At 43.6% G+C, this 15,095-nt stretch overlaps 1 protein-coding gene across 2 annotated transcripts in view; it reads right to left on the bottom strand.

The window, feature by feature from the left end:
• The window catches only part of bcl9l (bcl9 like), a 60,541-nt gene that overhangs the window by 3,179 nt on the left and 42,267 nt on the right, over positions 1-15,095 (bottom strand). The window contains exons 2-8 of one of the 2 annotated variants that reach the window (XM_039826262.1): positions 11,367-11,440; positions 10,386-10,807; positions 6,591-6,713; positions 6,086-6,263; positions 5,805-5,916; positions 2,723-5,126; positions 2,374-2,628 (exon numbers count right to left, since the gene is read on the bottom strand). In XM_039826262.1, the coding sequence (XP_039682196.1) occupies positions 2,374-2,628; positions 2,723-5,126; positions 5,805-5,916; positions 6,086-6,263; positions 6,591-6,713; positions 10,386-10,725 (3,412 nt within the window). In that variant the 5' untranslated portion in view covers positions 10,726-10,807; positions 11,367-11,440. The remainder of the gene's footprint in view (positions 1-2,373; positions 2,629-2,722; positions 5,127-5,804; positions 5,917-6,085; positions 6,264-6,590; positions 6,714-10,385; positions 10,808-11,366; positions 11,441-15,095) is intronic. The other variant, XM_039826272.1, reaches the window with a different exon arrangement.

The following is a 15,095-nucleotide window of genomic DNA, read 5'->3' as shown; positions in this document are numbered from 1 at the left end:
TTCTCGCATAAAAAAAGTCTCAGAAGTGCATTTAGTGGTGAAATAATGGACAAAAATTGTGGGACTTCAGAGAACCTCCAGTCTAACGTGAGAAGATAGCTGGTTGCGGCCGGCATTGCCTACTTGCCAGTCGGCCACTGAGGCTCAGAGACCCCGCTTTCAGCTAGAAGTCTCTCAACCCTCCCACCAGCCGTGGGCCACGCCTCCTAATTTCAATTGACAAGTGCCACTTCAAAATGAAAAGCCTTAATGTTAAATAGAAATAGAAATGGTGAATCTTAAAATGTCAAAAGGCAATTACCAAATGTAAAATTCAAAAGATAAAACTTCAAATTGAAAATTAAGTTCAAAGGCTGCAAAGGCTTTTTTTTATTAAGTATTTCTATTTAAGCTTTTCCATTTCACATTTTGAGTTTCATATTTGATGTTTCTGTCATTCAATAAAAGATTTCAAAGATTTCAGTTTAAGCATTTATATTTAAGCTTTGCATTTTAAATTATTTTACATTTCAACTTTGCTTTTTCAGTTTCGTTTTTCTTTTTTAAATTTAATTTTGGCATGATTTTTCCTAGAAGCGTAGTAAAAATAATATTTTTAATTCGATCTCGCTTCGTTTTCTCTTTGGACTTTCAATTTGGATTATGAATAAATATATCCTCCATATGTTTTTTCCTTCCTCTGGCTGTCATGTGCTATTGTTATACAGCAGCAGAACTGACTTTGTGCAACAGTCAAAAAAGCCAAATCAAAGCAAAGAGCAATTTGACTGGCTTTATTTGTCACTCTCATATTTGTCTTCTGTTGGCTACTGTATACTATCATCTACCAACGTTTTGTAATAGGAAAAACATTTAAAAAACAAACAAAAAAAAACATATATCCTTTACACACTGTAGATGTTTTTTTGTGTGAGTTCAATTTGCATGTCAATATATTTTCATTATATATAGATTTCATTTCATATGTATCGCTTTTTGTATAAATATCATTTATTAATGTGAAAAAGTAAAATAAAAACTATGTGAAAAAAAAAACAAAAAAACTGTCCCAACGACATGGTAGATTAGCTGGTGTGAGGCGTGAATATAGGAACCTTTTATTTAACAACTGTTGCGAATTCACATCGCTGCCAGTATGAATAGTTCTGATGCGATTATTGAGCATTTTCTTGTTGTTTATTTGTCACGCCCCCGGTGTGTAATGCTTTAAAGTGATGGTATCGGAGTAATTTCACCCTAGGGTCCTTGGCACCATGACCTCGAGCCAAACACCCCCCCAGGGTTTCACCTGGGTCGAACACTGGGAGAGTTAGCGTAGAGTAGCGTTATCAGCTGAATAGTTTGCGCGGAGGGATAATATATCGGTAATGCTTAAAAAAAAATATCTCAGAATGACCCCACTAATAATACCGTAATACCAAACTTCTTACACTAGTACATAAACGATAGTTTATGCTCTCAAAAGTTTTAGAAAAGTTTGTAAGTACACCAGAAGTGTATGTAAATAACACTTGCCTGCTGGCTTCTGCTCTTCGTTGTTGTTGTTGTTGCTGCTGCCGGCAGTTACGAGTGACCAGTGACCAGTGCTTAGGGACGTCTACAAATTACAACACCGAAAAGAGATGCAACAAAAATATTTATTAATTTAATGATTAAATAAGGTAATGTCTCCAAACTTACCTCAATTATAGCTTGTCTCCTGCTAGTTATACTACAGCACTTACTTTAAAAAAAAAAGTTAAATTAATAAATATTTTTGTTGCATCTCTTTTTGGTGTTGTAATTTGTAGACGGCCCTAAGCACACTTACTGCCCGTTAGGTAGCAGCAGCAGCAGCAGCAGAGACGAGAAGCCAACAGGCAAGTGTTATTTACATGAACTTCTGGTGTACTTACAAACTTTCCAATCCATCGTTTTATGAGCATAACCTATTTGTACTAGTGTAGAAGTTTGGTATCATTTCGGGCATTATTAGTGGGGTCATTTACGAGATACATCACTGGATCCATTAGCCCCTGCACTAAGCTATTAAGCTGATAACGCTACTCTACGCTAACTCTCCCAATGTTCGACCCAGGTAAAAAAAAGCTTCTGGGGGGGGTGGGGGGGGGTGTTTGGCTCGAGGTCATGGTGCAAAGGACCCTAGGGTGAAATTACTCCGAACCATCACTTTAAGAATTGAGACACTTTATTTATTAATTCAGTCAGTCAGTCAGTCAGTCAGTCAGTCAGTCAGTCAATCTTTCTCTGATGGCCTGGCAGTCTCTACAAAGGACACACTGAACCAGGGATATTCTACTGCTTCCTCTCTACACACTGCCGAACTGTATGAGATGTTTTCTGTCAGTGTCACAATGTGTCCCTGTTCCATACCTCCGATGCTGACACCAGATAGAAGAGGTCGATCTGGCAGCATCTCATCGTCCGAAGTGGCAATTGTTTTGATTGCATCGTGGTAGAGAGGAGTAGAACTGGGCATGGCATACTTGGACATCTGAGACATGATGAGCGATAAAGGGTTCTGGGATGGAGGGTTATCAGGAGAGGAAGTGAATGGCATACTAGGATTCATAGAGCCTGGCTGGCTAATGGGCGTAGAGTTGGAACTCCTGGGGGGAAGTGATTGGCCTGTAAAGAACATTAAAAAGAATGGATTAATGTCACAGCAATACAAGGAGGAGCGTTTACGATGATCCAACGTCATCTTGGATTTTGAGTGTACCTGTCTCAGTGGAACTACTTCCTCCATTGCCCACTACCTTCGCACTGGTTGGACCGCCGGGACTTGGAAGAGCGGTTTTAGGAGATGCCCACCCTGGGGAGCCCGCAGCCATAGCAGGGGACTTGAGTCGTCCAGGAGAGGCAGACGGAGAGTGCAAGCCAAGGTTGGAAGACCCCATTATCTGGGGAGACTTCATGGAAGCAGAAGGAGTCCCAGTGACAGACGCCGGGGGAAGAGTGGGGTGATGCCCTGCAGAGGAGATCTGTGAGGGGGACTTAAGTCCTGGGGCAGAGGGGGAAGGTAGAAGAGGAGATGGCTCTTGGTTGAGGGATGGAGACTTGAGCTGATGAGGACGAGGCACTGAAGGAGAGGTCAGGGGGTTAACATTGATTGATAGGTCAGAGGGGTGCCTGGGACCGAGGTCTACTCCCCTGAGGCCTCCAGTCATCGGCATATGACTAAGCCGCGATGTACCTCCCATTGGATTATGACCTTGCTGATCAGGCCCAAACATCTCCGGGCCAGGTTGTTGGAGATAGGGCCCTTCCACCTGTCCTCCAGAGAAGGGGCCATGATTGGGAAACTGGAAGGGGCCATCAGGTCCTGAAATCATTCCCTTATTTCCTCCTCTCCCATTCTGTGAAGCCCTGATTCGTGAAATCTCTCCAGGGCCAAACATCTCACCTAAAGGCCCCCCTCCTGCAGGACCTCCTCTGAGCTTCTGAGATAGCATCATCTGCTGCTGTTGCTGAACATTCATCTGTGGGTTCATGTTCATTGTGAGGCTGCTCCCCAGAGGAGAGTCCACCAGGTCCCTCATCTGAGGACCCCCACCAGGAGAGCCCATCATCTCCCGTGAACCAGGAAAGTCCATAGGATCACCTCGAGAAGAGGGTGGACCCCGGCCCATTCCCAAATTGTGAAAGTCTAGGCCCCCAGGATGATCCATTATTCTCGACCCCATGTTGCCCTGTTGCTGCTGTTTAGCTAATCTGTCAAGTTCGTACCTGGGAAGCCCCTGCATCTGCCGTTTCTCCATGAGGCGAAACATTTCCTCGTGTGTTATCATATGTTCTGGCTCGCCTTGCAAGTGCTGAGGAGGTCCACCAGGGTAGCAGCCATGAAAGGGACCTCCACCGCCTAGGTTGTTGGGCATCTCATCCAGCCAAATCATCCCCGGCCTGGTGGGCCTTTGCGGTCCTAGACCCTCCATTGATAAAACTCCCCCTTTGCTACCAGGGAAACTGCCTCCCCCAGGTGGCCCTCTCTGCATCTGTCCCAGGAACCTTGGGCCGCGGGGTCCCTCTTGGTGCATGTCTATCATTCGTGCATTTCCACCCATTCCTCCTCCCATCATATTGCCAGGACCCCAATGCTGGTCTCCGGGCTTGCTGTGGTAGGGAGGAGGGGGTCCTCTCATCATCATGGGACCTCCGTGCATGCCAATCTCCGTCATCATTCTAAAGTGCTGCGGATGTGTGGGGGGTTGTATGTCCTGTTGCCGTCTCTTCTCTTGGTAGTATTCTTCTTGGAGTTTCCTCCACGCCATTTGCTCTGGGGTCAGCCCTTCTGGTCCAAGTAACGGACCCATGTCGACCCCGGGTGAAGAGAGCTGGTGGTGGGGGTGTTGTGGTAGGTTATGGTGAGAGTCCATGTGAGGGCTGTCGAGGGCAGGTCCGGTGAGGGACTGTGTTTGAGAAATGATGGACTGGAGGGGTTCTTCGTATTTCTTCATTCCTCCCATCGGAGCCAAGGCTGACGATAGCATATTACCACTACTGCAATTTCCAGAGCTATTAGTACCATTGTCACGTTCCTCGAGAGCACCGCTCCTATCACTGTTGTTATTATTTAGGTTGGAGGAGTTATTACTAGCACTGTTGTTGGAGCCCGCTGTGTCTCCAGGACCTGCCCCACTGCGCAGAAGCAGCCTCTCTATGTCTCTCAGAGTCTGCAAGGAACGCTCCCTGTGTTCCAGCTGTTCTTTGGAAAGACCGTCCATGTTCCCTGGGCCACTCCTCTGGCCTGTGTCACACTGTAGGTGTGCAGAAAGGATGGAGGGACTCCCCGAGGGAGAAACAGTAGCAACAGGAAGAGACATCCCCCCTGCACCCTCTGCCTCTCCAGTTCCTGGGACTGGGCCTGCGGGTGTGGCCGTGCTCCCTCCCTCTGACCTATGGGTGACGATGATGTTATTGCTGGAGGCTCCGCCAGGTCTGGTCTGAGGGGATTCATTATCGGAGTGTCCCGCCGATGATGGTGTCCCTGCAGGATGCAGTGGGCCTCGAACTCCTACAGAGGCTGGGCGCGGAGTTCCACTTTGGGATTTAGGGGTGCCTGTGGGTGGAGAGCTGCTGGAGTTTACCTTATCAGATAGGTTAGGAAGCTTCCCTGCTGGGTGGCCCTGTGGCAGACAAAGTGGGGTGGGGGGAGGGGAATAACTTCAGTTATTTCCAGTAGTAGTTGTAGTTATTATATAGTATATAAACTATACACCTGCACATTGCACAGACTATATTATAGTTATATAGTGTGTGTGTGTGTGTGTGTGTGTGTGTGTGTGTGTGTGTGTGTGTGTGTGTGTGTGTGTGTGTAGGAAGCCCAGATGAGTTTCACAAAAATCACATTGTTATATTTTGTTGTTGTTGCACATTCGGCCTATTTTTTCTTATGTTAAACAGACATTTTGTGTGTGTGTGTGTGTGTGTGTGTTTTCTGTATTTATTTTTTATTTTATATTAATGTTCAATATGTTTGTTTATGTGTGCAACAACCACCAAGGCAAACTCCTTGTAAGTGTTACTTACTCGGCAATAAACCCTTTTCGAATTCTGATTACTGATTTTGGTATTGTCTATTATTGTTCATTTGCCAAAAAAACACATAGTGCACTCCAGTTTCTAAATTTTTTTCTACAAGCATTCACAGCAGTCATAACAACTGCTAATGGAAACAGGAACAAGGAGATTTCTCAGACGAAAATAGCTTAACAAATTAACCTCCCCACATACTTTGCATCTGTGGCCTTTACTGTGGAAAAACACTTTTACTTCCTCGTGGTTTAACACAAACTTTTGTTTACTTTGCCACTGAGCTGTGGATGTCTGACCTGCTCCAATTTGGTGCGTGAAACATTTTGCTGGTGAAACAGAAGGATGGAATCGGTCTGTCCTTTCAATACTGCATCTGCAGCACTGTCAAACAGAAAGAGCATTATGTTAGAATTAAACTGTTGACATCGGTTGCATAATTCATTGTTAAAAATTAAAACAAATGGGTTGGTTGATAAGGTGAAGAAAATTCAGACAGCTCCACTTCTGAAAGAAGAATCACCTGCATGTCAGTCCTGCAAACAGTTCTCACCTGTTGGCTAGGCTGGTTGTGAAAACATACACCACTTGCTGTGAAGGCTGAGGAGCAGGCTCCGTCTTTAGCCCTGGTCCCACTCCACATCCCATGATGGGACCCGCAGGTTCAGACACAGGCCCTGCAGACAGGCGATCAGAGAGCCCTTGGATAGGACCTGCCAGCCCACGCTCTCCTGAGAAAAATCAGCAGCACACGGTTTTCATTTGAATATAGTGGTATCCTGGTTTATAATTGTGGTACCAATACATCCGTTTGGCAACAACACTTAAACACTAGATGGAGCTAAAACACATTTAAAGTCCACTCAGTGGAAAGGAATAGTATAGTACTCCAAAAGGACATCCTCTTCCTGTCAGCGTGTGTGCAGGATCTGAAAATGGCTCCAATGAACAGCTTTAAGCCGTCGTTTTCGGAGAAAATAACATTGAGACGGGGGACAGGGGATTACTACATGGAACTGGCAATGTGTTTCCCCCTCTGTGGAGCTAGACGGACTCACGGTGGGTCGCAGTGTGCGGCTTGTCTTCGTCCTCCTCGGTGTCGGGTCCAGAGCACCATTCATCTCCACTGTATGGCTGTTTCTTCTCCAGAACACAGCGCCGCTTACTGCGCATTACACCCTCTAGAGGATATAACACACACACACACACACACACACACACACACACACACACACACACACACACACACACACACACACACACACACACACACACACACACACACCAACTTTCATAGTATCGTCCCTTTAAAGCAGTGTTTCTCAAATGGGGAGAAGAGGACGTGTATCCCTAGGGGTACTGTGGAGTACTGCAGGGGGTACGTGAAATGTTTGCAAAAATGCTAATTTAGAAATATGTCCTAAAATAATTATTATACTATAATAATGAATGCATTAAGTGATGGCTCCTAAACATTTGAAATGTAGCACTTACCGGTAAATGTTTTTCCGTTACAAGGTTTTTGTTTAGTAAATCTATCACTGTCGGCGCTGTATGGACCTTTATCACAGCAGAGATTTTGACAACTTATCATAGTAGGAAAAGCATAGCTGAAACTGATAACCTTAACGATGGCTCAGTTCCATCAAGTGTCCCAGTAAGATATTTCAGTGAGTCAGCATGCACAATACCAGGACCTCTCCTAAGTGGAATGCAGCCATCATTAATGGTTTTGAATACACCTGTGCTTTTCCTACTATGACATGTCAACATGTCTGCCGAGAAAAAAGGTCTATTGTACCTCTTTATATAGACTTTTTTTTTTTTTTTTTTAACTAAAATGTTTTGCGCTGGTCACGGGGTATTTGGCTTAAAAAAACAATTCAAAGGGGGTACAATATTGAAAAATGTTTGAGAAACACTGCTGTAAAAAGGGTGTCACCAATGCTATTTTGTTTGAATCATTCCACCACGTATGGTCTTAACCCACCACTGTATTTTAAACAGCCAGAAGATAATGTACTGTTCTACTGTTCTACAGTTCTGTTCTAATGCATTTTGCCTTACTTGCTGGAAGTTAGAGAATCAGTCTACAGCTGCTTTGACAAATGTTAACAAATCACTTTAAAGGAACACGCCGACTTATTGGGAATTTAGCTTATTCACCATAACCCCCAGAGTAAGACAAGTCGATACATACCCTTCTCATCTCCGTGCGTGCTGTAAAGCTGTCTGACAGCTCCAGCGGCATCAGCCCATCACAGAACAGGCAGGTGAATGGTTCCAGTAATCCTACTGCTCCGAATAAGTGACAAAATAATGCCAACATGTTCCTATTTCCATGTTGTGATTTGTAGAGTCACAGCGTGTACAAAAAACAACGTAACATGAGACACAGCCATCTTCTAACAGTAAACAAACCGGGAACTATATTCTTAGGCGGAAGAATATAGTACTTGGGCGGAGTGATATGCAAGCCTGTCTGAGAATATAGTTCCCGGTTTGTTTACAGAAAGAAGATGGCTGTGTCTCATGTTACGTTGTTTATTGTACACGCTGTGACTCTACAAATCACAACATGGAAATAGGAACATGTTGGAGTTATTTTGTCACTTATTGGGAGCAGTAGGCTAGATGGAGCTGGTTACCTCCAGGATCTGTGCTAAGCTAGGCTAGCGGTGGGTGCGTCAGACAGTGTTACAGCACGCACAGAGATGAGAAGGGTATGTATCGACTTGTCTAACTCTGGGGGTTACGGTGAATAAGCTAAATTCCCAATAAGTCACTGTGTTCCTTTACATGTGAACGGGGTGGTTAAGGCAGAATCGCCTTACACCTGTGCTCAGTTTGTCTGTGCAAAAAGGGAAACGAGCATATTTTCGAAAATAGTAACTATATTTTCTTAGATTAACTAAACATTTCACACCTGTATAATCCAAAATACTCATGAAACACGGCAATCACTTGCAGTGAATCACTTTTCGCAAGAAAATGCCACACATGCTACACACATCTGCAGATTAGAGCCCGACCGATAAAGGATTTTTAAGACCGATATTGATACAAATATTTGGTGATTTAACAATCCGATATTCCGATATATCTGCCGATATATATTAAAAAAATAATATATATCCAGAAACACTAACATTACCAGAAGGTAACCTGAAGAAGGAAGAGTCAGAACCGACGTCTGAACGCAAATACAACTGCGGGGTTTGGACTCCAAAATGGTGACCGGAAAGAAAAGTGCTCTGGCAATATCAGTGATTACGGTCACATATTTAGAGAAGCTCTGTAAACAAGTCTGTGAAGATTTCTCTCAAGTTCATTACTCAACATCTTACCGACTTTGTGGCAAAAAACAAAAAACAAAAAAAACTATACCTTTCAACAAACACATCAGATGAGCGTGGCTAACCGCAGACGTGTGTATGTACAGTAAGGAAGGAAGTGTGCAGTGACAATACACAGAAAAGGACAGCAGAGGGGGGGCTGCTACCTTGACACAGAGAGGCAGTACCTCAGAAGTCACCTCTTCTTCTGTGAATGTTGTTGTTACGCTGGTTTATATCTTTAAAAGAATATGATCAAATGGGATTTACCCTAAAATAACCCACCCTATCTTTCATTGTTTCCCTCATTCAGCGTCGGTCGTGTATCAAAGTTTGTGTTTGTGTGTGTGTGTGTGTGTGTGTGTGTGTGTGTGTGTGTGTGTGTGTGTGTGTGTGTGTGTGGTCTCAGTCCAGTAACCTTAAGACAACCAGATGACCCTGCTCAGTTCAGCCTGTTGAATATGGTTTGATAATGCTGCACTTTAACCTGTTCACAGAGCGAGATAATAGTTTATTTCTCCTTTGCTACACAGCCTGTGTGTGTGTGTGTGTGTGTGTGTGTGTGTGTGTGTGTGCAGGAAGCCCAGATGAGTTTCACAAAAATCACATTGTCATCTGCAGTCAAATGCTCACGTAAACACACAAACCCTTAAACCAGCAACAGCAGTAGAAGAAACAGACACTACGTGGGCTCTCCCAGTGCTGTAAAGGCATGCCTTTTTACTTTGCTCTTGTAAAGATATGCTACATAAAAAAATAAAACTTGATACGTTTTGGAAAAATTTGGAATGTGTTTTTCTTTTTCTTTCTGGGAGCCTAACGACACACAAAACGATGGCTGGAATGATTAATGGATCTGAATGCTAATAGGGCTGTGTGTTTTTATTTTGCGTTATATGCGTGTTAAATGCAATTGTTCAGGTTGTTTGTTTTCTCGATGTTATTCTACTTATTGTCTCCCTTCTTGTAAAAGACCGACAGACGACAAAAAAAAATATATATATATAAAAAATGTTTTAAAGAAAACTGACAGCAAACAAATGCAAATCAAACACTTTACAGCGAACCAAATGAGCTTAAATATTTACCATGACACTCACAAAGAGAGCGCACTCACTGCTTTAATAACAAGCTCGCCGGGCTCACTAGGTTCTCACAGCCTCATGACCGGTCTCGCCCTCCGAGCACTACAGAAAGCCCAGATGCTGTTTCATGTGAGACGTGTCACTGCAGCACGGGCATGGCACAAACTATCAAAAGCCAGGGGGGGGAAATTCTGACGCGTCGCTGAAAGGTCAGGGCATTTCAGCTAGAGAGAAAACAAGTTATTCTGCCCTCTCAGTCCTTGCGTTCACTTCCTGCTGTGGAGGAGGTGAATGCGCGTAATCTGGTATTTCGGGTAAAGATTGGCTGATAGGAAGTTAAAGGAAGTGAACTTCTGTATACTTAGAACAGAGACACGGTGTCTGTCATGTCCCAGACGCTGACACAGTTGCCGTCTGTGCGCGTGTGCCTTACCTCCTTTGGCATCTGCCTCCAGGGCTGGAGGAACGGCATTTCTGGATTCACCAGAGTCAATGGAGACGCTCCGCTCCCGCTTGGATTTGTTTTTCAACATCCCTCCGACGCTGCTCGCCGATTGGCTGACCGCCTTCAGCCCAGGGTTGCCAGGAGAAACCTGGTTGGTTTTGACTCCATGGCTCCCGGCACCGACGCCCTTTGGGCCCAGGTGGCCAGTGGCTCCCTGCTGCTGCTGCTGCTGCTGCTGCTGAGCCTGCTGGGTCACACTGGCTATTTGGGATCGGCTGTCATTGGTGACCTGCTTGCCATGATTGGCCAGTTTATTGTCCGTGTGCATTTGATTGGCTGGTGATTAAGGTGGAGGTCTGGTATGGAGAAAAGCTGTCCGTCAGTGGCGCTCACATTGCTTCCAGGCGACACTGATGGAGAGAAGAAAAAGCAGGTGCATCAGTGTTACACACTGCATTTCTGCAATTGGCCCAACAGTTAAAAGATACATTCAGATCATTTCTCTATAAGGACTGATGTGGCAGTAATACAATCTGACCACTGCACAACAAGCAATTTGGAAATCAACTTACAAATCGCGAAAGGCTGAAACATATTGCGATAAACACTCAGATTTTTTTTGTGTTAGTTGAAAGAAAATGCTAGAAAACTTTTTTTTTTTTAGTGCTGCCACACTAATATTCAATTCAGTGTTCAATAAACGAATGTTGGAAATTATTACCTTTGATTTGTTTTAAATTCAACAAGCAATTTGTTGTCTTTTAGCAGAATACTGTAAGCAGCACAACTGAGGACATTTTAATATCAGTTTTATTTAATCACAAGTAATATTGTTATCATGACATTCAACAACATTATGGCATATTTTCCTCATATCGTGCAGCTCTATACTGTGCCTATATTCTGAGTGGATGATTGCAGGTTCCAGGTTAGGCCTTTGGAGCAAACTTTTTCAGTCTGTTCACTCACCTCATCTCAACCAGACGCTCAACTGACACATTGCCATGCTGCTCCCCTGGACGCTTCACCGACCACACATGGACCTGGGGGACAACAAGAGAGGAATATCAGCAGTGGAGCCAGATAGCAACCTTTACAGTCAGCGCTATATGTCAGGGTGTGTGTGTGTGTGTGTGTGTGTGTGTGTGTGTGTGTGTGTGTGTGTGTGTGAGTGAGTGAGTGTCCTCAGCATGTGGGTCAACATCAACTCCATCAGCAAAGACGGAAAAAAAGACAGAAGAAGAGTGATAAGAGAGGCAAAGGCCAAAGAGACACCGGGGAGGTAACTGTTCCTTTAAGGGACCGAGAGCAAAGAGTTTGAGCTGGGGGAGGGACCTGCAGCTCTGAAGAACCAAACACTTTGCAAACCACAAAAACTCCACCACACCTTCCACAACACTGTCTGTAGCAATACCTGTCTGTCTCTCTCTCTCTCTCTCTCTCTCTCCTTTCCTCACTCACTCACAGAGACTCATTCACTCAGGCTTTTTGCACTTCAGAGTGTATACACATGCATTACAGATTTTAGTTTAGGCCTATTTAGACACGGCGCTAACCCTGTTTGTTAGGGTTTCTCAGCATTTGTTTTTAATGTATTTTAGTCAGTGGTGCAAAGTAACTAACCAACTACATTTACTCAAGTACTGTACTAAAGCACAATTTTGAGATACTTGTACTTTACTTAAAGGTCCCATGACATGCTGCTTTTTGGATGCTTTTATGTAGACCTTAGTGGTCCCCTAATACTGTATCTGAAGTCTCTTTTATATAGACCTTAGTGGTCCCCTAATACTGTATCTGAAGTCTCTTTTATATAGACCTTAGTGGTCCCCTAATACTGTATCTGAAGTCTCTTTTATATAGACCTTAGTGGTCCCCTAATACTGTATCTGAAGTCTCTTTTATATAGACCTTAGTGGTCCCCTAATACTGTATCTGAAGTCTCTTTTATATAGACCTTAGTGGTCCCCTAATACTGTATCTGAAGTCTCTTTTATATAGACCTTAGTGGTCCCCTAATACTGTATCTGAAGTCTCTTTTATATAGACCTTAGTGGTCCCCTAATACTGTATCTGAAGTCTCTTTTATATAGACCTTAGTGGTCCCCTAATACTGTATCTGAAGTCTCTTTTATATAGGCCTTAGTGGTCCCCAATACTGTATCTGAAGTCTCTTTTATATAGACCTTAGTGGTCCCCTAATACTGTATCTGAAGTCTCTTTTATATAGGCCTTAGTGGTCCCCTAATACTGTATCTGAAGTCTCTTTTATATAGGCCTTAGTGGTCCCCTAATACTGTATCTGAAGTCTCTTTTATATAGACCTTAGTGGTCCCCTAATACTGTATCTGAAGTCTCTTTAATATAGACCTTAGTGGTCCCCTAATACTGTATCTGAAGTCTCTTTTATATAGGCCTTAGTGGTCCCCTAATACTGTATCTGAAGTCTCTTTTATATAGACCTTAGTGGTCCCCTAATACTGTATCTGAAGTCTCTTTTATATAGGCCTTAGTGGTCCTCTAATACTGTATCTGAAGTCTCTTTCCCAAAATTCAGCCTTGGTGCAGAATTACAGCCACTAGAGCCAGTCCCACAATGAGCTTTCCTTAGTATGTGCCATTTCTGTGTCTGTAGCTTTAAATGCTATTGAGGAGGAGAGAGGGGGGGGAGGGGCAAGGTGGAGGGTGGGGTGTAGGGTTAGGGTTAGGGTTGAGACTTGAGAGCGGATTTTTGTCACCACCCCCGGCTGCTGCTGCCTGCTCTCGTCTACTTTACAGGTGAGGCGCAGTTCATCTCGAACGAGCCTTCTCTCTCCCATGGGTGGGCCAAATTCTCTGGGTGGGCAAAGCAGAGAAAGGGGAGGTAACCTTGCTCCTTATGACCTCATAAGGAGAAGATTCCTGATTGGTCCATCTGAACTTTCATTTTCTCAAAGGCAGAGCAGGATACCCAGGGCTCGGTTTACACCTATCGCCATTTCTAGCCACTGGGGGACCATAGGCAGGCTGGGGGAACGCATATTAATGTTAAAAAACCTCATAAAAAAGGGAAATTTTCATGCCATGAGACCTTTAAGTATTTCCATTTTATGTAACTTTCTACTTCTACTCACCTACATTTCATAGGGAAATATTGTACTTTTTACTCCACTACATTAATTTGATAAATTGAGTTACTACTTACTAGGATTCACATGATTAATACACAATATGATCATCAAATGAGATATTATATGTTGTTATTATAGATAAGGCAATTAGAATTGACCATCCTTTACCTGCTCCAACATTCAAATCATACGTTCATTAATCCATCAAATTACAGTTTATAATCCAATAATATAACATACATTATTCTGAAAAGGGACATTCTGCATAATGAGTAGGTTTACTTTTGGTACTTTAAGTATATTTTTTATTCCAATACTTTTATATAGTATTTCAACTCTATGGTATTACTACTTCTACTCGAGTAAATTATCTAAGTACTTCTTCCAGCTCAGATTTTAGTGTGACCCTGAGAGCCCAGATGGCGCCTCAGCTCTCACATCTCTTCTAGCTTCACTGGTGATGTTAGAGTAGGGCTGGGCAATATATCGATATTATATCAATATCCATATATGCGACTAGATATCGTCTTAGATTTTGGATATCGTAATATCGTATGTGACACAAGTGGTGTCTCTTCCTGGTTTTAAAGGCTGCATTAAAAAAATAAAAAGAATATTTTGTGAAAGCCCCAATAGTCATCCCTTCAATAGTCTCGCATTGCCAGACCTTCCTCCACAGCGCTGCGGAGGAGGGTCTGGCTAGTCCACACAGCATTCCGGGATGGGAGAAAAACGTGCTCTGGTTTATTGGCATTTCTTTAAACCAATCACAATCGTCATAGGCAGCGCTAAACACCGGATGGAGCAGCGCTGCCTCTGCAGAATAGCCTCGGGAAGGAACTTGTTTTGGTGGAACATGTGTATGGTCAAAGTTGTTTTAGTCATGCAACAGAAAACTCAGATTGGACAGATAGTCTAGCTAGCTGTCTGGATTTACCCTGCAGAGATCTGAGGAGCAGTTAACCATAGTCCTCACAAATCCACCGCAGTTTAGAACGCCAACATAAAGAAAGAGGAAGTGGACGGACAGCCAGGTGATTTTCCGGCGGCACCGGAGCAATCCCGGAAGTCGCGGATATAGACTGACCCTACAATATCGTCGCAATATCAACATCGATGTATTTGGTCAAAGAATATTGTGATATTGGATTTTCTCCATATGGCCCAGCCCTATGTTAGAGGCAGCCTTAAACCAAGAAGCACTCCAGCTCAACATTAAGAATGGTGGAGCCTTACCAGCACACGAGGCTTCATTCTGGATTCAGGTCCTTAGCTGCAAGCTGACGCCCTCCTGACACCACCACCTGCCTGTGCCCATAACCCCCCAGCTTCTGATTTTAACCTTCGCAACCGGGGTGAGCTACTCTGCAGTGGCGGAATGTAACTAAGTACATTTACTCAAGTACTGCACTTTAGTACAAATGTTGAGCTACTTGTACTTTACTTGAGTCTTTTCTTTTCATGCCATGTTCTACTTCTACTCCGCTACATTTCAGAGAGACATATTCTACTTTTTACTCTACTACATTCATCTGACAGCTTCAGTTACTAGTTACTTTTCTAATTTAAGATTTTTGCACACATTTTA

This window comes from Perca fluviatilis, chromosome 2, assembly GCF_010015445.1.
Source record: "Perca fluviatilis chromosome 2, GENO_Pfluv_1.0, whole genome shotgun sequence".
Classification (NCBI taxonomy): Eukaryota; Metazoa; Chordata; class Actinopteri; order Perciformes; family Percidae; genus Perca; species Perca fluviatilis.
Note: the sequence above shows the minus strand (reverse complement) of the source record. Positions and strands in the feature narration are given on the sequence as shown.